Source organism: Typopeltis vanoorti, chromosome 23 (assembly GCF_054136105.1).
Source record: "Typopeltis vanoorti isolate ZY-2024b chromosome 23, IOZ_Tvanoo_1.0, whole genome shotgun sequence".
Classification (NCBI taxonomy): domain Eukaryota; kingdom Metazoa; phylum Arthropoda; class Arachnida; order Uropygi; family Thelyphonidae; genus Typopeltis; species Typopeltis vanoorti.
In genome coordinates this window covers 37,965,354-37,991,406 of record NC_143571.1, presented here as the reverse complement: position 1 = coordinate 37,991,406, position 26,053 = coordinate 37,965,354, and the positions used below count along the sequence as shown (strand labels likewise).

At 38.5% G+C, this 26,053-nt stretch overlaps 1 protein-coding gene across 1 annotated transcript in view; it reads right to left on the bottom strand.

Annotated features, from left to right (window-relative positions):
* The window catches only part of LOC150093786 (uncharacterized), a 374,903-nt gene extending 360,659 nt beyond the window's left edge, over positions 1 to 14,244 (bottom strand). The window contains exon 1 of the mRNA XM_090412515.1: positions 14,011 to 14,244. Within this exon, the coding sequence (XP_090268641.1) occupies positions 14,011 to 14,058 (48 nt within the window). The 5' untranslated portion in view covers positions 14,059 to 14,244. The remainder of the gene's footprint in view (positions 1 to 14,010) is intronic.
* Between the last annotated feature and the right edge of the window lie 11,809 nt (positions 14,245 to 26,053).

The window sequence follows — 26,053 nt, the reverse complement described above, 5'->3', positions numbered from 1 at the left end:
CACATATTGATGCTATATTATATTTCTTTGTCAGTTCCCAAGCAGCATTTATTTCCTTACTGCTCAACTCCTCCTTTCCATGCTACAGCTCCAAGCTGTCTCCTAAGCTTGTCATAATCACCAGCCTTGTACTTCCACATGTATCCTTTCCTCACAGAAGTCTGCATATGGCTAGTCACAACCCAGGTGATCACTTCATGATCACTCTCACCAACTGGAGGAAAACGTGAAACCTCACTCACAATTACATCCTCTGATGAAATGATCAGATCTAAAACTCTCAATCTTGCATGCCCTCCTTTACATGCTGCCCGAGATATTATTTCTCAAAAACTCGACAAATTCATTTTCCTTATTCCCAAATGCTATCTCTTTATTCCAGTCTATACTACCATAATTAAAATAGCCCATAATAATTACACTTCCTTTGTTCACTAACCCATGTTGTTTATACATTTCTTCATCGCCACCTTCCACAATCCCTGGCCTATAGCAACATCTAGCTAAATATGTCTTCCTGTCAACCTCCACTTTACACCACACTGCCTCATAACCATTGCCACTATCTCCCTCTTTCATGTCTACCTTATGTGAACATAATTCCCCTACTATCCTCAGTAGAACTCCCCCCCCTCACTTATTGTCCTGTCCTTTCTATCGTCGTGAAAAGAATAGTATCCTTCCCTTTCTATTCCTGTTAGGATATCATCTTCATTCAACCATGTTTCACTTATTCCAACATTCATAGAAAGAAGCAAGTGAGAAAATAGTCTACAAAAATATAAAAATTAGAATTTGTGAATAATTTGGGTTTGAGGCTACACTGTGTGCAGCCAGTTTGTTTAGTGCTCATGTAAAATTGACGATTTTTATGTGTATTATTTGTATTATTGTTCTTAGAAAATTAGTATTTTGTAGTATACATAGTATTTGGTGTTTTCATAACAAATTTTTATTGAGATATTGCAATATTAAATAAAGCTGTGAAATGGCACCAAAAACAGAACTTTAACAAGAACAGAAAAGCCAAGAACAACAAGGCTTGCCCTATTGAAGACAAAACTTGACTCAAGATAATGAAAATGAATTAGCCTCTGAAATCATAAAATTAAAACACAATATTAGACAGATGATGCAGGAATTACATGAAATAAAGAGGCAATTAGAGATACATAGGGAGGACAAGAAAATTAAGCAGCAAATTGAGAAACAACAAAGCATGAAATTAGATAAGATATTGCATAATGAAAATAAGATGGGTAAAGTCGATTATAAAAAAGAAGGATATTATATGGTATGGCAACTATACTATATCATACCATATAACATGGTATGGTATAGTTGCCATACCATAATATATGTTGTAATATTATTACAAAAGTTGGAGCATATCCATTTCCATTTGCTCCAACTTCTGTAATAGTTTTCCATGTAGTACACTGTCAGAAGCCTTTACAAAGTCCACCAGTATCATGGTGTAGCCATTTCCTTTATCCAATTCCACTGTTGTTTTAATATAAAATGTGAATAGATTACTAAGACAGGACCTACCCTTTATAAAGCCATGCTTTATAACACTATTACAAAAGTTGGAGCATATACATTCCCATTATAAAAAGAAAGATATTATATACTATGGCAACTACCATAAAACATGTGATTGATAACCAGGTTAATATTTAAAGTTTTCCCAAAGCAAAAATTAAAAATGTAGCAAATACAATTGAAAAATAGAAAAGAAAATCAACAGAGATGGTAATTCTAGTAGGTATGAATGACTTAATGTGATAAGTCGAATATGAGACAGGAAATGAAAGGATTGCTGGAAGCAAGAGTGAAGAGCAACAAAATGACAATCCTAAGTATATTACCTAGATTATGATAGAAATGAATTAACAAGGTCTATAATGGCAAATGAGTCGACATGTAGGCTGTGCAAAAGGAATGATGCAAGTTTCTGGATGTGTGAAGTGAGTTTGAGAGAAAAATGAATCCGTATAAGAGGGATAGCATACGCCTGAATACGTTTGGTATCAGAAGTCTTGACAAATTACTAATTGGTATGAAACCTAACAGAGTCAGGGAAACTATCTTATGATGGGAGGAATAGTAAAAAACTGAGAGAAAGAGTGGGTATTTGTGTAACTGTGTTAATGATAGGAACATGCATTATCATGGAAATAATTATGAAGATTGAATGATTGTAATGTTCATCCAGTTTGGACTTATTAAACATGTGCAAGAATGTCAGCATAAGTAAAGCATTACATAGATAGAAAGATATGCAAGTTTTCCATCTGGGTCACACACACTACAGAAGTGAGCACACAAAGAGCATGCAGGATTTTTAGGATTTTGTCTGTACAAGAATGCCAGGAGTATCAGAAACAAAGGGGTAAAGTTTGTTGCAGAGTGGTGAGCTATACTATAATGTCACAAAATATCTATGCCCATAGCTGGATTCAAACCCACAACCTACTCAGTCATACACACTATCTACTTCGCTGACCAAGCCTGCATTTATCAACAGTGATGCTATTAAAAACTTAATTTACAGAAAGGGGATTCTCCTTATCTGTATGTTTCCTGTGTGTGTGTGTGGTTTAAAGGAATGGAAAATGCATTTATTTAAACTTCACATAGTGATTACCATGTAGGTACTAAGATGCCTGACTATCTTCAATAGTATTTACTGTGAATTTATTAAGCTAACTGATATTACTATTTTTATAAAGAAACTTCATGTTAAATCATTTGAAATAAGAAACAAACATGCAAAAGAAAGTTTATAACAAAAAGAAAAAAAATGCTTTAATTGATTAGAAAGAAGTCGGGGGAATGATAAACATGCAGAAAACATGAAACTTGTTACCATAATGAAAGACCAATTTAAAAAAAAAATAAATGAAATGCATCTCAAGCTAAATTTACTAGTTGCTAGAAATATCACAATTTGTTAATGTTTACTTGACAATATCCAGTGAAAATTCTATTTCTTTCCATCCCCGCCCCCTCAAGCACGATTGCTTCATTTTCTTCAAAACGGTACTAATTAGTTAATGAAACTCAGTGGTCAACTATTACATTGCTTCATATCAAGGTTTATGAAAATATATAAATCCATTAACAATTTGGAGAACATGAGTTGCATTTGCAATGGTTGCTTGCCAGTAGGTCCGATTCTTAATATCTACTAGCAATACTGAAACATGCAATAATTCGATACTTTACAGATATATGCTTAGATTTGCATGTCAGCATGACAAATGTGCAAGTCTGTGATAACGAAGTGACTTCAGTTAGTTAAAAGATAAGAACAGATTATGAAAGCCAGAGCACTTTGGGCTTGCATATTAAAAATATAATATGTAAACTAGCTTGCTTATTGACTTCTTAATTTAAATTATTCTTTTATTATGCAAAGTTGTTTTTTGTTGTTTTTTTTCCAACAATGTAAAAAGGCATAAGTATTGATGTACTGGTATAGCAGACTGTTGCTGATTTCTTAGCAACAAGTTCAGGCACTGATCTATAAAATTTTGGGAGTTAAAAACAAAAAAAAGGGGCTGCTTAAGGGTTAGAGTTGAATAACTGAGAGGAGACCTCCACATAGCCTTTAAAGGAATGTGGAGAACCAACCAAGGCTTCCTTCTAACCTAATGTCCAATCCTAATCACCTTCTCTTGGTGCACCCTGTTAGGTATCTACCTGGATACTGAACAAAAGAGGAGGAGCTGGCAATTTGGAATTTAGCCAACCTAATTGTATTCTTATTGGCTTAAACCAAAATATAAAATGATGGTACAACATTAGAGAATTTCATGCTGGCTCGGGCATCGCCAGGTATTTTTTTTTTTTTTATGTTGCACCCATACACAAGAGGTTGCTTGATCAACCTATAATACATTAGTACCATGTATGGGTAGTGGGTTGGGAAAGGAGGAACTTGTTTACATTCGATTTAAAAGACTGTAAATTGTATTCCTTGGGAAACACGGCTGGGGAAAGACTGTTTCACAGTGCAGCAGTTGTAGGGATGACAGAGGAAGAAAAGAAACTTGTTCTGTTTGTTTCTAGGTTTACAGTAAAGGGATATTGAGCAGCAGCTGTACGTGTTCCAACAAGCTTAGTACTGAGTATTTCCAATGAAAATATTTCCAATAACAAATGTGCAAGTCTGTGATAACGAAGTGCAGTAGTGACTTCAGTTAGTTAAAAGATAAGAACAGATTATGAAAGCCAGAATTTTTAGAATATACATACTGCAGAAACCAAATGTCTGTGCGAAAGTGGGGGGAGAGAGAGTTGGTAAGAGATGGGTCATTAATAAGTTTATGAAAGTAGTCTGAAAAGTTCTCAGACTAACAATGAAAAACAAATTTATATCAAAATTATTTTTATTTTTCAACATAATCTCCCTTAAGACTAATACATTTATTCCAGCGATGCTCCAGTGCCATCATCCTGTCCCTGTAGTGGTCTCAGTAAGTTCTGCAAAATACCCCTCTACAGCTGTAATCACTTCTTGATTCAAAGAAAAACGCTGACCAGCGAGGAAGAGTTTTAGTTTTGAGAAGAGACATCAGTTGAAGGGAGCCAAATCTGGGGAATAGGGTGGATGTTAAAACAATTCATAATGCAGATCCCTTAATTTTCCCATTGCCAAATCACCTTTGTGGGCAGGTGCATTGTCCTGATGAAAGATGATTTTTTCCTTCGGCAAACCGGGTCTTTTCTCATGAATTTTTTCATCTGCCAGCCCCTCCTCATCTGTTTGGTTAAAAGATTCGAATAATATTCCCTGGTTACTGTTTTATCCCTTTTCAAGATAATTAATAAACAAAATGCCTTTGGCATCCCAAAACACCGATGCCCTGATGGAACCGACTTTGTCTTCTTTGGCGCTGAACAACCGGCTTCTGTCCACTGTTCTGACTGCTGTTTGGATTCTGGTGTGTAATAGTGAATCGGTCTCATCCATAGTAATAAATCGATGCATGAAATCAGTTTTATTATTGTTAAAACGCTCCAAGAACTGGAGTGTGAGTACATTTTTGATCTGCTGTGAGCAAGCGCAGCACCCATCTTGTGCAAAGCTTTTTCATTTGCAATTATTCATGCAAAATATATCCTACATGTTCTTTTGAAATACCTACAGTCTCAGCAATTTCATGCACTTTGACTTGCTAGTCATCCAATACAATATTGTGCACTTGTTCACTGATTTCTGGTGTTGTTACACTTTTTGGACATCCTTCACGTGGATTATCTTCAAGGCTGGTACGGCCATGTTTAAACTCGGCAGCCCATTTCTTAATTGTCGAAAATGAAGGAGAAGAGTGCCCATAAACTTTTATGAACTTTGAATGAATTTCTTTTCGCATTAAACCTTCTTTTACAAAGAATTTTATAACCGCACGATATTATCCATTTCAAGGGATACAGACAACACTTTCACTTCAGACAGCTGTATAAAACAAACTACTTGATAGAACGACTTGCAATTTCACATGGATGCTTATGACAGATGTACCAACTTAGAAAAAAAAATCATGCTGATAGTGTTGCCATCTATGGTCGAGGATGAGAACTTTTCAGACCACCCTCATAATTGCTCTCCTCTGTATTGAGTCAATCATTTTGAGAGAGCTTTTCAGTTTTCAGGGTCCCACTCAATATGTGGAAGCAGTATTCAACAGCTGGGAGGATTTGTGATTTGTATAATGTTAACAGCTGTTCAGGGGTGAAGTAATGTCTTGAGTGAAAGAGAAATCCTAGTTTTTTTGAAGCTGAGGATACAATGGTTGTGATGTGTTTATGCCAGGAGAGGTCTGATGTGAGGGTAATTCCAAGAAGAGAGATCTCAAACTGTCTGGAAATTTGGGTATTGTCAAAAAAAGGATACTGGGAAAAAATGGTTCTTTTTTATGGGAACTGGGTTTTATTAGCATTAAAATTGATGAGGTTATCTGCCCATCGTAGGATGGCTTGGAGATAGGAATTGAGGGTAAGGTTTATCAAATGAAAGTGAGGAGTGTAGTGTGCTGTCATCTACAAAACTGTGTATTGGGTTGGAGGTCAATTGAAGTAGGTTGTGGATATATAGCCAGAAGAGGATTAGTGAGAGGACAGAACTCTGTGAAACCACAGCATTAATTGAATGGTGAGAGAATAGGGAGCCATCCACTATCACACACACATTGTGCATCCAGAAGAAAGCTGGCAATCCAAATACAAGTCCTGGGTCAGACCAAATGATGGTAACTTGTTTAGTAAGCCTGGTTAAACAAGGCCCCCATTGTTTTCGCCAGGGAACCAGGGCGAACAGCAAAAAGTCAGCTACAGGAACAAATCCTAAAACACACCCCAACTCAACCTCACCAGAGTTCAAGATCGGTACTAAGATAAGAAGCCTGAATGGCAAAGAAATGGAGCTAGCTGAGGAATTAGATAAGTACCAGATCAACATAATAGGGGTGACTGAAACAAAAAAGACAAAAACTGGCAAGATCTTTCTGAGCAATAGATACAAAATGTTATATTCAGGCAATGACAATCAAGGGAAAGAAGGAGTAGGCATTGTATTCAACACTAAATTCGAGGCTAATCTTCTTGAATGGCAGGCAGTCTCAAGTAGAGTGATGTGGGCAACATGAGAGTGGGAAACTGGACAATGAGACTTATTTGTGCCTATGGTCCCACAGAAGGTTCTACTAGGGTAGCAGTGGAGGAATATTTTGAAGCTTTAGAGAAAGCAACTGACACAATGAAAAAGGAAAAGTTGGTCCTTGATTGTCAAACATACAAAAATATTTTGGGAAAATTTGGAGAAAAGAGAAGCTAATAATAATGGCAAATATCTGTTGGATTTCTGCTCAGGATATGGGCTGGTTATTACTAACACAGTGTTCCAACATAAAAATGTGAACAAATTCACATGGAGAGAAGACACAAGGAATAAGAAAAGTCTCATTGACTATGTTATTGTATAGTGATATTTTCTGTCTGGTGCAGGACTCTCGAGTGTACAGAGGATTGAAATTGGAAGTGATCATCATGTAGTCCTGAGCAGGATAAAATTGAATTTCATATTAAAAAGAAGATCATGTATGAAAGTTTTTAAGGGAATAAAAGTTGAGCAGTTCTCAGATGTAAACTGTAGACTAAAATATACAAACATTATTCAACAAAAAATGAAAGAGTTTGAGAACAGAAACCAAATATTCAGTGGCAAACCCTGAAGAAAACATTGACTGATTCAGCCAGAGAGGCATGTGGTGAGGTTGTCTGCAAGGATAGAAAAATCACAATGCAACACAGGAAGTTAAAGAGGAAGTGAAGGAAAAAAAGAAAGCATATCAAAAGTTCCTAGCAAATAAGTCAGCTTGTGCTCTTAGAGAATACAGAGACAAATGTAAGCACTGTGTAACTAGCTAAACAAAAGCCATGGGAAGACTTTGGTAAGAACACAGAAAATAAATATCAAGGTGGCAAGATATTCTGGAGGTTGTTGAATAAGCTCAAAAATGGAGGAAAGAGTGCTGTAAAAGGAATTAGAGATGATAAAGGTGATATGAAGCTGGAAACAAGGCCGTCACCCGGAAATTAGATCGCACCCTGAGGCAAACAATTAAATATTGCTGCTGATGGATTATAAGACAAAAATATAAAAAAAAACCTCCAATTGCTATTTTGTTTTTATTACAACTGAAACACTAATGCAAAACGATTACATAACAATATAATGCTCTACAGAGATATCACACAATAAAGCTGTCTAGTCGTACCAACTTAGTGTGAACGTTAAGGATGAAAGCGAGTCAATTAGAATGCAAAAGCAGCAGGTGAAAGAATTGATAGTAGTAGCAGGTACAAATGATCTGAAAGGAGACAAAATGGCTATGAGAGAGGATTTGAAGGAATTGATTGAGGAAGCAAAAGAGAAGAGTGAGAGAGTTAGGATGGTGAGTCTGTTGCTAAGGTATGACAGTGAAGAGTATAGAATGAGAGCCATAATTTCTAATGAATTTATGCGTGGATTATGCAGGAGGAGTGGTGTGGAATTTGTGAACGTGTGGAGTGAGTTCGATGGGCGAAAGGATTTATATAAGATGGATGGTTTATATTTGAATGGATTTGGTGTACGGAGACTTGAAAAGATGTTGTTGAATGTAGTGGATGTGCAGAATCAGGGAAATTAGAGCTATTGAGGGGGGAGAGTAGATATGCAGACTTTAGGGAGACAGTTGAGTGTATGAATGTGTGTGTAATATGCCCAAGTGAGTACGAAAGACAACCAATCAGAATGGGATAGTTAGTATAAGGCATCAAAATAGGTATGGGACAAATGGACGTCTGCAATTCATGTATACTAATGCCAGAAGCATTAGGAACAAGAAGGAAGAATTTTTGGCCTTGGTTGGCACTCCAGGCCACAGGTTATTGGCATTAGTGAAACATGGCTGACAGAAGATGATATAGCTAGTGGGATTGAATGTAAGGGGTATGGTGTGTTCAGGAGTGACGGGGGGGGGGAGTGTTATTGATGATAGCTGATGAGCTACAGACAAGAAGAATAGAAGTGGAACTGCAGGATAGAGAAAAGAGCACATTTGAGGCTATTTGGTGTGAGACTGAAACTAGCAGAACAAAATATACAGTTGGGTGCTGCTATAGACCAGGTGATGGAATAGATGGTGGAGATAGTATGCATAAGCAAATAGAAGAAATGAGTGGAAGGAGGGTAATTATTATGGGAGATTTCAACTATGGTAACATTGATCGGAAGGAGGAGAGGACACATGGGAGGAAAGAATTGGATTTTATGCGGTTATTAAGGGATAACTATCTGCGACAGCATGTAATGAAAATTACTATGGGTCAGAGAGAGTTTGACCTAGTAATTGTATCTGAGAATTTGGCTGAAACAAATATGAACACATTGCCACCAATTGGTGAGAGTGATCATAGGGTCTTGATTTGGGAGGTGGCTAAAGATGTGGAATTTAAAATTAAGACAGGATACATGTGGAATTATCAGGCTGGTAAGTATGACAAGCTTAGGAGTTGGATTGGTTCAGTGCCATGGCATGTAAAGCTGCAAGGGCTAGATGTTGATAGTGCATGGGAGGCGGTTAAGAAGTGTTTGCATGAGGCAATGGCTGATTGTATACCTAGAGTGCGACCATTAAGCTTGAGCTGCAAAAAAATAAACAACTATGCAGGGAATTTAAGGAGAAAGGTGACCGGCAGGCACATGAACGGTATAAATCGCAGGACAGAAGGGTAACGAGTGTGGTAAGAAAAGCAAAAGCGGATTAAGAAAGAACATTAGCCATGCAGGCTAAAGAGAATCCCAAACAGTTTTTTCGATATGTTGCAAGTAAAAGAAAAAATGTATATGGCAGAATGATTTTAAAGAATTACGATGGTAGGGAGGTAACCGAATCAGTTCATATAATTGAATTACTGAGCGAGCACTTTGCAAGAGTATATCATCCAGGTGGTGACATTGCAGGAATGAATGAACCAATAGATTATACGGAAATTGTGGTGAATGAAGTGGAGGTGAATAGTCTATTACAAAACCTCAATGTCAATACATCTGTGGGATTGGATGGTATACCATCTCATGTCATACGTGAAGCGGCTAAAGAATTGCCAGTGCCCTTGACCATTTTTTTTAATTTGAGTCTCGGGTCTGGGTTAGTCCCAAGGGGGTGGAAAGAAGGGAAAATAGTTCCATTGCATAAAGGAAGTTGCAAAACTGCTGTTGTAAATTACCGACCGATTAGCATACCAGGAATCGTTGTCAGGGTCTTGGAGAAATTAGTCAAGAGAAGAATACAGGATTGGATAGATGAATATGGGATACTGTATGGGGGACAACATGGTTTTGTGAAGGGTAGATCGTGCCTCAGTAACTTGCTCACGTTTTATAACACAGTGACGGCTGAACTGGATAAAGGTAATGGGTTTACAGTGATTCTACTAAACCTTGCTAAGACCTTTGACAGAATAACACATGGAATTCTAATCAGTAAACTGCAGCATATGGGGATGGATATAGGGTTGGTGAGATGGATAGGAAGGTGGTTGATGCAGAGATATCAGAGAGTGGTTTATTCAGAAGTAGAGTCCAAAAGGCAGCCTGTGACTAGTGGTGTGCCACAGGGTTCTGTTCTAGGACGACTACTTTTCAATTTGTTCATTAACGATATAGAAAAGGATCTGAGAAGAAGTGTTCACTTGTTTGCTGATGATGCAAAGTTGGGTAGAGCAATAGTGAATGCACAGGATGTCAAAATTTTGCAAGATGATTTGGATGGTTTGGAGGACTGGGCTAAGAAAATGGATGTCAATTTAATGTGGCAAAGTGTAAGGTTATGCATTTTGAGGTGAAAAGATTAGCAGCAGTATATCATATTGATGGAACCGTACTCCAGGAGATTGATGAGGCCAGAGATTTGGGAGTATTGGTGGATAGGGAGTTGAAGTTTAGTAGGCACATCGCAAAAGTGGCTAAATCAGCTCATCAAATCACTTCGTTGCTGAAAAATACTTTAACAAGCAGAGACAAGCAAGTTATTGTTCCTCTGTATAATATGTATATAAGACCCCATCTGGACTACTGTGCCCAGATATGGGTGCCAAGGTTTCTTCTGGATGGGGAGGAGGTGGAGAGGATCCAGAGACAAGTGACCAAGATGATAGCAGGTCTATGGAATGAACCTTAAACAGGTTGAAGATTTGTGGGTTGCAGAAATTGGTTGATATGCAGAAAAGGAATGATATGATTGAGACATTCAAATTACTGAAGGGTTTCTATAAGATTAATACAGAAGATATTTTTGAGAATAGGACTGGTGGTGGGAGGACTAGGGGCCATACATGGAAGCTGGGCAAGAGTGTGGTTAGCAATGGTGTTAGAGCTAGGTTTTTTTAACTTGGAGAGTGGTGAATGAGTGGAATAAGCTGCCAGAGTCTGTTGTGGGTGCCATGACTGTGTGTGAATGAGTTCAAGGCGAGGTATGATAGATACTGTGTGAATGTCGAACAGTTGTTCTCGACATGATGTTCAGGGCCTCCCTCGATGATTCTGTCGACTCCTTGGAGTTGCCAGTGATGATAATAATAATAAGCTCTTCTAAATTTAAATTATAAGCTATGTCCGCCTCTATCGATATAGTTGCTAGACCAACCAGTCTTTCTTGGGTCATTGCTGTTCGCAAATAATTTTTAATCAGTTTAAGCTTGGAAAAACTTCTTTCTACACTTGTTAGTATAGCAATGGTGCCTACCGCAATATGGCTGAATATATTGGCTGAGTGCACTTATTAAGCCGCACCATGAGGCAGACTGCCTCTATGCTACACTCTGTTGACGGTACTGACTGGAGAAAAAGATATCCTTGAAGTATGGCGTAATTACTTTGAAAAATTGCCAAATGAACTAGCAGTGATGACGGCACACTGATAAAAAATACTGACCAGGCATGCAATCAGGAATGCATATCCATACTTGAAGTAGAAAAAGTGATCAAAAGTCTGAAATGTGGAAAGGCAGCTGGAGTAGATGATATTCAACCAGAAAATCTCATGTATGGAGGTATAAAAGTCTTGGCTGCACTGCATAGTTCAGAGGACCTGGACAGAGGGACGAATTCCAGATGACTGGAATAGCGCTCTCATCGTACCCATATATAAAAAGGGAAATAAAACTGAATGCAAGAATTACAGAGGTATTTCTCTATTGGGTGTTCCTGGTAAAATTTATGCCAGTATACTTGAGAAACGGTTGAGAAGGATTGTGGAACAGAAGCTTTGTGAAAAATAAGCTGCATTCAGGCCAAATCGAAGCTGTCAGGATCAGATTTTCACTTTACAAGAAGTCGTGGAATATCACAAAGATCTGTATTTAAGTTTTGTAGATTGAGAAAAAGCATATGACAAGGTGTCAAGAGAGAAGCTATTCAAAACGCTACAGTTGTATGATGTTAGCGGGGCATTATATCAAACAATACTTAGTCTTTATTTGAGTTGTAAGTCAGCAGTCAGAATTGAAGGAAGTACAGGAAGATGGTTTAATGTTAAATCTGGTTTCAGACAAGGATGCACATTATCCCCTCTGTTATTCATTATCTACATGGATGACATTATGAAGGAAAGTGGTATTAGACTCGATATCAAAATTGGAGACGTTAATGTCAGCTCTTTGCTTTATGCAGAGAGCTGACATGTTATACTTCTAAATAAATCCGCTACAAGTCTGCAAGATTCCAAAGTCACAAAGGCAATGAAAATAGGCAGAATCATTGAAAATATCAACTGCATTGTGAATGGAAAACCTATGGAACAAGTAAAACATTTCAGCTACTGAGGCACAATTTTTAGTGAAGTTTTTTATTATTATTATTATTATTATTATTATTATTATGTGACATCTCCCTGAAACCTCCAGGGAGTCCAAAGACTCATCGAACAATTGAACCCTTCCAACTACTAACCACGCTCAAACTTGCTTAACTTTTTGTGAGCCATTAGTAGCAGAGGCTCTACCAATTGACACCAATCTGATAAATTAAATATGGAAATAGACCACAGAATCAACAAAGCTGGTATAGTAGGAAGTCAACTGAATAAATTTATATGGAATAAGAGAGAAATTAGTCAAAACACTAAATTAGCTGTATACAAGACAGTGTTCAAAGCAATGTTAACTTATGGATCTGAGAGCTGGGTTAAAAATAAAACACTTGACCAAAGACTAGACACTACAGATATGAGAGTCGTGAGAAAGTTAGGGGCATGAACAGATGGCATCAATGGCAATATCATATTAAAAAGGATGATATAAGGAAAGAACTTGACATTGTTAGCATCCAGGAATGTGTTAACAGTGCTAATCTCAGGTAGAATGGTCACTTAAACAAAATGGGGGGAGGAAAGATTAGCAAAACAAGTGTTCTCTGCCAAGTTGGCAGGAAAAAGACCCAGAGGAAGACCAAGATATAGGTGGATTTAAAAGGTAATAAGAATCCTATACACCCCTTGGTGGTAAATATAAGATCTTACAGATGGCATCAATGGCAATATCATATTAAAAAGGATGATATAAGGAAAGAACTTGAGATTGTTAGCATCCAGGAATGTGTTAGCAGTGCTAATCTCAGGTAGAATGGTCACTTAAACAAAATGGGGGGAGGAAAGATTAGCAAAACAAGTGTTCTCTGCCAAGTTGGCAGGAAAAAGACCCAGAGGAAGACCAAGATATAGGTGGATTTAAAAGGTAATAAGTGTCTTAGAAGATAGAAATATAAGATCTTACAATGTTGGAGCCTTGACAAGTAACAGATTGATTTGGAGGAAAATTGTACATAGGAAGTTAGTAATGAAGTAAAGATTTCATGTAGTACTATCCTATCCTATACACCCTTTGGTGGTAAATGTCAAGAATTTGATGATGATGAAAAACATTTTTTTTTTTTTAATGTTATGCCCACTCAAGAAAGGTCGTAAACTATAGTACATTAGAGCTGTAGGTGGGTGTTTAAAAGTTTACTTTAGTTGTAAAGGATATGCGATCAATGTTCCGCATCTTTCAACTGAATGTGTTCTCATTAAGGTGTGCCTCATTGCAGAAGTAAAAGCAAGTTTTTTGGGGGAAATCATAGCGCCGCGGTCTGATACCAGACTGTCTTAGCAACGTCCTAAGAAATACCTATTGTCCCTGACAGGATTCAAAGTTCTTTCGTAATGTTTTAATTAAAATTTAAAACTCGTTGCAAAATAGTCGCAAAACAATAAAAATTACTATCTAACCTCAGTAAAATTTTTTCATTAATTTCAAGACCAGCCCTTAGGGTCAAGCAAAATTAGTCCAAGCTAGAGCAACACATTTACAAGGATGGCATTCTATTAGTATATAAAAAACATTAATCAAGCCAACAAAAGAGGAAGGGGATAAAATTTTGGCTGGGGAGGAGAAAAAAAACCTTAAGTCCGATATTACCTGCATAGTTTTGCTGCTCCCACTAGTATCAGACTTTTTCATATCCATGTTAAGAAAGATTACGATACCCGCAATGCCCAACGTCAATTAATAAAAAATATTGTAAATTACAAAATGAAGTTACGCTTATCTGATAACGTAAGAAGTGAAATAATCATGTTTCATCATATATACAAATACAGCACGCATCTAACTTGAACACACAACACAACATGACAATCTACAATAAGCATACACTGCGTCGTTCCATAACAACGCTAATGCGAAAAGAGCGCCACTACCATTCTGCAATTGCCGAGTATATGAGAGTTTTTTTTTTTTTTTTTTTTTTAGGATCATTTCGTCGTTTCTGCTATAACGTGTGTCTGTAGTATGCGAATTTGTTCATATACGATAGATGAATAGGAGAACAAAATCATCAAAACACGAAATCACGTCAGCTCATACACGATTTTTCCCAAGTGGACTATGCCTGGTGCTACCAAATTACAACAGACGAGTGTAGTGACTCAGAGAAATACGTGAAGCACACACACATTATTGTTCTCTCTCTTAATCCAGTGTACCCCGTGCATTGCCCTACAACTGTATATCGCGCTGCTCTTCCAAGTTTGTGTACTTTTTTTTAATAGAACTATTTAATGTAGCATCCCAAACATAAGTAAGCGTCCCGTTTTTAAGAAACCAATTAGTGAACGAAAAAGAAAAGCCTTTAGTACTCATGATAAGCTTGAATAAGTTTGAGCAGTAAGACAGCGGACTTGCGAAGCAGTGAAAATGCGACTTGTGTAAATGGCAGTGAGATGAAGAGATGAAAGCGGAATTGGTAAAGATGATGCAACTCTTAATGCATAGAGTATTAAATGTATCAGAAATGAACTGAAAATAATTACGGATTAGTATGGAAATTTGAGGAAGAATGGGACGAAAGATTTGAAAAAAATATCTAATGATTTGAGAGCAGTAATGTGATGAAATCAGTAATGAAAAGGTGCACAAGGTTTGTTTTCCGGGAGGTAGAATGAGCAAGATGATCCAAACATTGGATAAGAACAGCATATGAGCAAAAGAGTTGGTAGTGATAGGTTGGCACAAATGTTTGACTGGTAACAAGGAAAATGTAAGGATGAGTGTCAGGAGGCTATTAAGGAGAGTGAAAGATAATATAGTGAGTAGTCAGCGTGTTGACCAGGTATGATGATGAGGAGTTGAGAAGGAGGACAAAGATGAAGAATAGAAGCAGAGTTGTGTGCGGAGAAAGGAATTGATTTTGTGAATGTGTGGGATGAATATGAGGAATGGATAGAACTGTATAAAAGAGATGCGTTACATTTAAATGAATTTGGTGTGAGTCAGTTGAAGAGACTGTTGCTGCAAGAGAAAATAATTACTGAAGTAAATAGAAACAAGAGGTGTTGTGGAAAAGCAGGGGGGTAAGGTAGGAGATTTTGCTAATGGGGAGCTGAGTAGCACGAGTGAAGACAATGAGAGGGAAGTAACACAAGATGGACATGGAAATGGGGGAGTCAATGTAGACAGGGAGGGACTGTGTGAGAAATGTAGATGATGGTTTCAGATATGTGAGTGCACAAGAAAGGATTAAGATAGGCGAGGATGGGTAGGTGACATTGGGTGGGTTTAATATCCTTGATGATAGAGAGAAATTCACAGGGTATGTGTGCATGAGTCATATCTGAGAAGTGGGATCAGTGGGACTTGTTATAAAAACAGAAAAGAGTTAACGTATATGTTTACAAATGCTAGAAGTATTCGAAACAAGAGGAATGAAATTGTAGCATTGATAGAGTTCGTGTTGGAATAAGTGAGATACAGGAATAGAGATTGAGGGATATGTAGTCTTTCATGGAGAGAGACAAGGGAAAAAGAGAGGAGTGCTATTGATGATGGCAGAGGAGTTGTGCCCATCTAGGATGGAGATACAAGGAGCAAATAATGACAGTGATTATGAAGCAGCATGTTGGAAAGTGGAAGTGGACAGGGTGAAATGTTTAGTAATGTGCTGCTGTAGACCTGGTAAAATGGAAGGCACGGATAAGTAGATATTTAGGCAAATTGTTCTGGCTAATAAGAAAAGAGTTATGATTATGGACGGTTTCAATTATGAAAATATAGACTGTAATAAACAGACAACATCTTCAAAGAAAGAGAATAAATTCCTTGAATTTTTGAGGGACAAGTATCTTAAGTAGTATATAACAGAGATTACAGATGGTTCGAGGATCTTGGATTTCATTAGCTCATCAGAAAATATTATTGTAAATAAAGTGGTACCTCTTCCTCCAGTTTGGTGAAAGTGACCATGAAGTTATCACTTCAGGGTGATTGCATTGTGAAGTGTTAAAAAGGCATTGTGTGAGCAGCACAATGGCAGTAATCAGTTAAATCAGTTGCACCTTAATCACTTGGTAAGGGTAGTAAAAGTGCAGTATGAGGAACACTTAGCAAATGAAGCTAAAACAAATCCTAAGGAGTTTCGATATGTGGCCAGTAAAAGAAAAATTGATTAATGGAGGATGGTGATGATCAGTAATAATGGGAGAATGATAATCACTAAGAAGGATACAGTAGAGGTATTAAATGAGAAGTTCATTAAAGTATTCCCCAATTATGATTGTAACATAAAGCAGAACTTCAGAGCAGCGAGAATAAGAGAAAGACCACTGATGGTGAGTGAACAGGAGATATATCAGGAATTGAGATAACAAAGCCATGGGACTTGATAATTTATTACCACAGGTCTTGTTTCAGGGAGTTAACAACAGCTTTAAGTTACCTTTTTAAAATGAATTTTAGATTGGTCCAAGTTTCAAAGAAGTGGAAAATGGCAAAATTGTTCTGCTTCACAAATGGGGTGATAAAACTGAGACTTCTAATAATAGGCCAATCTGCATCACTAGAGTTGTGGTCAAGGTAATGATGAAACTAGTGAGGACAAGAATTCAGAACTTAGAACCAGCAACCCCTCGAAGGAACCTCATTTCAGCCGCTTGGATTCGAGCCCGCATTCTTTCGGTCATTACCCAACTCTCATGACCATAGGTTAGGCTGGAGACATAGACTATATTGAAGACAGCCAGCTTTGCCTTCTGGCATAACTCCCGCTTCGATACTAACGAACATTCAAGCTCCCGCAACATTGAGCTTGCTAAGCGATTTCGAGTATCTAGCTCAACGACCCACTTTCCATCATTCGAGAATATGGACCCAAGGTATTTAAACTTCTCCACCTGCCTCATTGGGACTCCAACTACATGTAGAGTGCACAGGGATGGTTGTCTTGAGAACACAAATGTTTCAGTTTTGGCCACACTGATCTTCATTCCGGCGTCTGCACAAACAGCTACAAACCTATCCAGGGTCCGCTGGAGGTCATCTCTGGAAGAGTTAAGCAGAACTAGTTCATCTGCAAAAAGCAGACGTCCATGCTACATCTTCCAATTCTGACACACTCATTGCCTCGGCTGTGCCTATCAATCCAGTCCATAAATATTATGAAAAGGAGGGGTGATAGAACACACCTTTGGCAGAGGCCAACGGAAATTGTGAAAGGTTCACACTTTTTGCTGTTTACCCTAACACAAAACTCTGGGCATTCATACAGGGACTTGATGGCAGTTAATAGTTTGCCATCCACTCCATACTCCAGTACTACTTGCCAAAGCTTATCCAGGAATCCAGTTATATGCCTTCTCCAAGTCCACAAAACATGTGTAGACATTCTTGGCATATTCCCAAGATTTCTCAAAGACTTGCCTTAAAGTGAAGACTTGTGCAGTTGTGCTTCTACCAGGACGAAAGCCACATTGTTCTTCCTGGAACTTTGACTCAACTATGCTCCTGCACCGTCTTTCCAAGCAGCTAGCATACATTTTCCCAGGCAGGCTGAGCAGAGAGATGCCACGATAATTACTGCAATCATTCTGGTCTCCCTTCTTGAAGACTGATATTATTATGCCTGTCTGCCATTGCTTTCGTAATCACCAAGATATCCAAGCAGCTGGACACACTCGAGTCAGCCAGAGAACACCGTCCTGATTTAAGACTTTCAGCATTTCGGGCCGAATTTCATCATCGCCAGCAGCCTTACCAGATTTTAGCGATTTTATTGCTAAATGGACTCTTCTGCTGTGAGGCTAGTCATTGCCCCGATCTGCACCTCTTGGATGTCCACAACTGCTGGGCACCCAGGTTAAGAAGGCTATCAAAGTATCCCCCCATCTGTGTTGAGAATATCCTTTTCGGTTGTTAAAAGTGCATCATCAGAGGCCTTAATTGCAATTGCTGTGCGCGATTTCCTCACTCGAAGGTGGCCGATTGTCTGCCAGAATACTTTGCATTTGCAAAGGATTCACAAGCCTTTTGCCTCTACAGCAGTTTTTGTGCCTCAGCATACCACAAACGCATCTCAGGTGACCTGACCCTAAGCTATGTTAGATAGGACTCCTTTTTTGCCCGGATAGTTTTTTGAACTTCTTGGTTCCACAAAGGTGTTCTTTTCTCACTGCCCGTTGCCACGCCGAGCCGCTTTCTGCTACGGCATGAGAGTGCAGAGGCAGTGACAGTTGAATAGCTGCTTAGGCCTACCAGCGTTGATGGTTGCATATGGTTTCTGAAGCCGTAGAGTGCACACAAGAAGGTGGTGGTCAGTTGACAGTTCTGCCCTGCTTCTCACACGAACGTCCAACGCTGAGGAAAATAGGTCTGCTGAGACCATAAAGAAGTCAATCAGAGACCTTTTTTCTAGTATATATCCCTGTACCAGGTATACTTATGGACTTCTCGGTGCTGGAAGAAGGTATTCGTTATGAACAAGCTGTTAGTACAGCAGAAGTCCAGTAATTTAAACCTATTCGCGTTAAGGTCAGGGGCGCTGTTCCTCCCAACCACACCCCTCCATGTCATCTGTTCCAACATGTGCATTGAAGTCACCCATTAGCAGGACTGATTCCATGTCTGCTACCCTGTCAAAAGCAGCATCCACTTCTTTTAGGAAGGCAGAGTATTCTAACTCCAGATTAGGTGCATAGGTTTGCACCATAGCCAAATCATGGTTTTTTATCTGAAGCCTTAACACACGTACCCGTCCCCCAATGGGATCCACTCAGCAACACAGTCTGACAGCTGGGGTGCTGTGAGTATCCGCACACCCGCCTGAGCAGACATTGTCGGACTCACACCAGAGTAGTAGAGCTTCCAACCCTTATCAAGTGGTGGAAGCTCTACTACTCTGCACATGAAATCTGACGAAGTCTATCTGGTAATGCTTGGCTTCCTCGACCAGTGCCAACTCCTTCCCTGTCAGAGAGATGTTTCAGTTGCCTAAAGCCACAGTCTGGTGCCGTTTTCGTTGCCATTTCGGTCCTTTTGCAGAAATTTGTTTGTGCTGCCCATAAACACTTCCCCAAACGGGTAGCGGGCCCATTGATGGAGTTTTTTCTAGCAGTGTGCTGAGAAGTGGTGTCTAAGGGAGACTAATATATTTTTCGAATGGGTCCCTCTGCCTCAAACCCGAACGTTTCCCTTGATAACACGCGCGATGGACGATGCGGTATGAACATATTTTGATGGCCTAATCATGTTACAGTGTTTGATAATGTCCTGTTAGGACAAGACGAAATGACCCAGCAAAATAGGAAAGATTCCCCTCGAATACTCTAATAGGATTCGAGGGAAGGAACAAGAAGAGAAGAAAGAAAGAAGCAAGGTAGGAAGAAGAGGGACCAGTGTACAGATAGTATAACAGATGTATATTACATGAAGTAAGGCATGGTCCAACATCAGGTACCTCGGGTTTGCCACGCCCTTACTCACAAAAGTGAGCTGCTGAGGCTATTCTCCTAAGTTGATCATAATTTCCAGCTTTGTAGATCAGCATGTAACTTGTTCTAGTGTGAACATCAATATAATTTGATACTTCCCAAGAAAGCTCAGCATTGTTTATGTCACCAACTGGTGGTAAAATAGTCATATTCTTAATAGTACTCCCTTCTGAACGCTGTGAACAAATCTAGCACTGTTTGACCTCGAGATCCTTCAACATGCTGCTTGAGAATGTCTCTCAACAATTCAATAAATTCTTCTTCATTCTTATCATGATATTTCTGTTCGACCCAGTCAATGTTTGGATAATTAAAGTCACCCATAATGATCACTCGCCCATAAGGCTAAATTAGAGACGCATTTCTTCGTCCCTTGCAACTCAGCAACTAGGTCTGAAGCAGCATCATACCATATATTTCGTTTTTTAGCCTCCAGATAGCCTCAAACTCACTGCTACATGGGGCATTGTTACCATCATTGTTGTCTTGCGTTTCTGCCTCAAACTGGACTTAAGTCATTTCATATCATTACTCCTCCTCCTCCTCTCCTATCTCTTCTGTGATTCTTAAAAATAGTATACCCATTGCACTCGATCCCAGTTACCATATCTGATTCTGATAGCCAGGTTTCATTAATGCCAACAATCTTAGACCACGTCATATTCACGAAAGCAATGAACTCAACCAATTTGTTTCTGATGCTCCTGTCGCTTGTGTACAGACATAACAAATTACCTAAGATTAGATATGCAATTTATTTGGCCTTGTCGTATAACATTCTCTTTTTTTTTCCTGACCAGAAATAATCAAAAAGTCCAAAATCTAAGCATATATTTCCACAGGTTCGTCAGATACATAACCATGTTCAAAGCCATTCATATCTTTATCACGTTTGCATACGATAGCTGAACCCCTTTCACACACATTTTTCCCATTCATCCCTTGATGATGTAGTTCCCTTACTCTCTCTCTCTCTCTCTCTCTCTCTCTCTCTCTCTCTCTCTCTCTCTCTCTCTCTCTCTCTCTGCATTAGGTCTCATACCAATAAGTAATTCTTCCAAGCTCTTGATTCCAAATGAATTCAAATGCAGGCCGTCTTTCTTATACGTCTTTTCTGCCATTAAACACATTCCTCAATGAACTGAACTTGCATATAAAAACTCGCATTCCTTTCCTCTACACAACCTGCTTATGGAATCATATGCTATCATTGCCCTTCGTAACTCGGCACTGTTGTATCTGAGTAGCAAACCTACAATTTTAACTCTCACATTTTTTCTCACTCTTTCCAACATAGCTTTCATATCCTCTCTCATTAGTGGCGTAGCTGAAGGGGGAGGGGGGAAGGGGGAGGTCCTCCACCGGCTGAACTTTGCTTTTAAGAAATCTTGCCATACTGTCTACAGAACAGCAACTGAGTGATGAAATAGACTTTGACGATTTTGCTAACGGAAAAGCAAGTAAAATAACATTTTAGAATGTTGGAATTAAAGTTTTACTTCAAAAATAAAAATAGTGTTTTAATTCATTTTCCTATATGTCGTTTTGACTTTTTGTAGTATTTTTGGTGTGTACTGAGAGCGGCGGCAAACTCAGGGATCGTCCCGCACGGCAAAAGCTCTAGCTACGGCACTGTCTCTCATACTATATTTGTCGCTAATAAATTATCAGTTCTTACCAGAACTACCATCTCTTTTACTTTTCTTTACTGGTTTTCAATTACATTTTTTAAATCTTTAATTTTCTTCCCCGGGAAACAAGAAGTAGTGACTCATGAGTCAAGCACAAATTTTAAGATTGAAACACCATACCATATCACTTCTTTTTCTTAGGTTTATATTGACTTACCTTGTTGTTGTTATTATCATAATTACTAAGTTCATTACTTCCTGCTGCTTCTTGTTCTGGAGGAATGGAGGCAAACCGGCAATTTGAATACATGCAATTAACATGCATAATACACTGGCCTCATAGCGTGAGTTTCTTCAGCAGTAAATCTTAATGAACCAAACTATCACGAATTTTAGTTGCCACCTGGTGAAGAAAATATGGAAATTAAGTACTGCCACATCTTGCTCCCCAACCCTGATGCAATATGTTATTGTATGAAATAGCATAGGTTTTACATCGATTCATGAGTTTACTGGAAGAAAAATTCTGAGTTTCCGGGAGAAAAAGCCTGCTTTGCAGTGCCAGAAATAGCCTAACTTATGAAATGGTCAAAGATAGAAAAACTTTGCTCTAGTGTTCCTAGATGGTGACTAGAATCAAACTTGGAATGCTTTTCTTTGGGTGGCTTAACATTTATGAATGCAAATGCTATTTTAACAGGGCCACACTGTAGGAGAATATTCTGGGCTATATTTAAAAATGGATTTACTATTATTACCTGATGTATCTGAAAACTTTCAAATTGATATTTTTGTTTACAAAATTCTAAATTAGATCTAATACGTGTACTCTACCTGGTTTATCATCCGAATGTTAAACGTTATCATTATGGGCATCTTCACAGAGTCCATATACTCCTCATAGAGACAACTGACATTAGCACTAATCATCATTTGCACTATACCTACAATATCTTTCTTTGAACTCATTCCCAAACAAAGCACTCACAATTGCATCTGGAAATTGATTCCCCTCAATCGCTACTCTTGAAGCAAATAATTTTATCCTCATGACCTTCCTAATTACACTCGTACTAAATTTCACATATGACCCTGGTTTTTCCAAACTAATCAAATACTGGGAAAATTTCCTCTGTATCTATCCTATAAAATCCTTAAGCATTTGCAGGCTACAGCCAGCCTCCATAACCTGCAATTCTTCGATCTATCCTCATACTAGCACAAATAAACATACCGCCATCTTGGTCACTTTCCTCTGGATCTATTCCGCCTCTCCTACCTTTCCAAGAAATCCAGTGACCAGATCTCTGAACATTAATCTATCTGGGGCTGTATAAGATATTAAAAGCGATACAATAACTTTTTTTTTTAATCTCTGCTTATTAGTATGCTGTAGATAGCTTTTTTTTTTTGCTTGGTTACAAAGTAAATTATATTTGTAGCCTTGGTCAATATGTTGGGACCTCAGATTGTAGGCATCAGTGAGACCTGGCTGATGCTCAGAGTCAGACATATTAACTGGTCGCGTGTAAAGGGTACAGTATTTTTAGGAAGGACAGAAAGGATAGGAGAAGGGGACGTACTGTTAATAATATTGGATGACTTTAATCCATTTAGAGTTATGACCGATGATGGTACTACTACTAATGGTATTTCTTGTGGCAGAGATTTTGAAGTCATCTGGTGCGAGGCAGAATCTAACAGGATCAATTCCATAGTGAAGTGTTGTTACAGACCTGGTGATCAGTTGCTAGTGATGAATAAATGCATCACATCACCAAATAGAAAAGATTAGCACGAAAAGAGTAATCGTAATGGGGAAATTTAATTATCCATATATTGATTGGAGAGGTTGGTAGCTGAGTAGAAGTGGCGTTTGCACTCTATTGTGCTTGACCGTACAGAGAAAGTCTTGAAGTTCAAATCTAGTCGCCGACTAGAGGAACATTTCTAAGCATTACTTTTATTTATTTATTATTATTTTTTTTTGGGCGATTCCCGAGTTAGTCGATCTCTGGTCGCGTGTAAAAACCCGAGTTTCCGGTTTTTTCTCCCGAAAACTAGTTTTTCGTCCAGTAAACGCAAGAAAATCGGCCGTAGAACCCACACTATTGTCAGACATTAAAAATATTGTGTTAAAATTAGGTACAACGGAATGGCAGCACTTGCTAGCCGCCTTCTTCACTGCACACCGATTAATTAGAGGATAACCTTAGGCCAGCTATCTGTGATTAGCTACCAATGGAGATTGAACTATCCACTCAGTCGCCAAAAGTTAGATAGGGCTAAAACGGTCTTGCCTACTCCCTATATGGGAACAAAAAGGCATTATCAGGTTTTGTTTAAATAAATATTGATTGGATAGCAGTAGAATCCCATGACAAGAATGAAAATGAATTTATTGAGCTGATGCAGAACAATTTCCTCAAGCAGCATGTGAATCACTGCGCACTAATTAATTAGAGATAGCCTTGGGCTAGCTCTCTCTGATTGGCTACCAGTGGAGATTGAACTGGCCACTCATTCTCCAAAAGTTAGATAGGGCTAAAACGGTCTCGCTTACTCCCTACATGCGAACAAAAAGGAGGTAGCAGATTTTTTTAAATATATATTGATCGTGTAGCAGTAGGATCTCATGATAAGGATGAAAATGAATTTATTCATCTGATGCAGAACAATTTCCTCAAGCAGCATATGACAGAAGGAACTCGAGGTCAAAAAGTGTTAGATTTTTCATTATAGTGTCAGAGGGTGTTTCATTTAAAGATATAACTATTCTGCCTCTGGTTGGTGATAGTGATCAGGCAGTACTCACTTCAGAAGTGACTAAGTTTATGAATATTACATTCAGAAAAGGTTATATGCTGAATTCAAAGCAGGAATTATGACCAACTGAGGAGTATACTGAGTTCAGTGGAATGAGATCGGTTGTTGGATGAGCAGAATATCGACAGTGCATGGGAAGCATTTAAAGAATACTTAAATGATGCGATATCAGAATATGTCCCGAGAGTTCGAAGAATAAATAGGATAGGAGTGAAATGGACGTGCAATCTTATAAGAAAGAGCTTCGTAAGAAAAGGGTGATGTGGACGGAATAAAATGTCCATAAGGATGATGTCTATTATGAAAATTATAAGCAGCAGGCTAGAACAGTCACAATTGTTGTACGCAAAGCAAAGTCGAGTATGAAAAGGAACTGGTTCTGAGTGCTAAAGACAACCCACAAGAATTCTCTCAATATGATACAAGAAAAAGAAAGAATAAACATGAAAGAATAACTCTTCTAAATGCAGATGTCGTGAGGATTATAGATGCAGAAGAGGTTGTTCAACTTATGAGTTATTTTAACAAAATTGTTTTCAACATTTTGTTAAAAGCTATCAACCTGGTGTACACGACATCGAGCTCACTGGTGCCTCTTCACTGGATGAAGAAACGCGGGTATATGAGGACAAGGTATTTGAGCTGTTGAATAAAGTGAATAAGAATTCAGCAATATGGGCTGATGAGATATCAGCACTAGTGTTGTTATTATTAGGATATGAAGGGTGTTCTTCTGAACTGGCTATTAAACAGCCTTTGATCAGGAATGGATGAATGGATGAATGTATGGTAATTCCATTGCACAAGGGTGGTGCAAAGGCCGATGTGTCCAACTATCGACCAATTAGTATCTCAAGAGTGATGTTGAAGATTTTTGGAAAAATTGGTTAGGGCTCGCCTTCATAAATGGATTGACAGTGAATCTCTACTTTGCAATGAGTAACATGGGTTTACTAAGGGAAGGTCATGTTTTAGCAACTTGGTCACATTCTATAACAAGGTTACCATTGAACTAGACAAGGGGAATGGATATATATATATATATATATACCATGATTTATACCATTTTTCCCCAGTATCTTTTCGACGATACCTAAATTTCCATACAGTCTGAGATCTCGCTTCTTGGAATCACCCTCACATCAAACCTCTCCTGGCATAAACATATCACAACCATTGCATCCTCAGCCTCAAGAAAAGCGATTTGTCTTTTGCTCAAGACGTTACTTCACCCCCGAACAGCTACTAACGTTATTCAAATCACAAACCCGCCCAACTATTGAATACTGCTCTCACATATGGGCTGGGGCCCCTAAAAGCTCTCTCAAAATGCTCGACTCAATACAGAGGAGAGCAATTAGACTTATCAATGATCCATCCCTTACCAACTCTCTCCCCCTACTTTCACACAGACGTATTGTCTCTGCAGTATGTATATTCTACAAATATTTCCATGGGAAATGCTCATCCAAGTAACATCAATAATTCCTCTGCTCAATACAAAGCTCAATAGAACACGTGCAGCTGCTGCACAACATCCCTTCACAGTGCACCTAGAAACAAACAGAACAAGTTTCTTTTCTTCTTCCTTCATCCCTGCAACTGCTGCCCTGTGGAACAGTCTCCCACTTGTGTTTCCCAAGGAATACAATTTAAAGTCATTCAAATCAAATGTAAATAAATTCCTCCTTTCCCAACCCTCTACCCATACACAGTACTGATGTACTCTAGGTTGACATACCAACC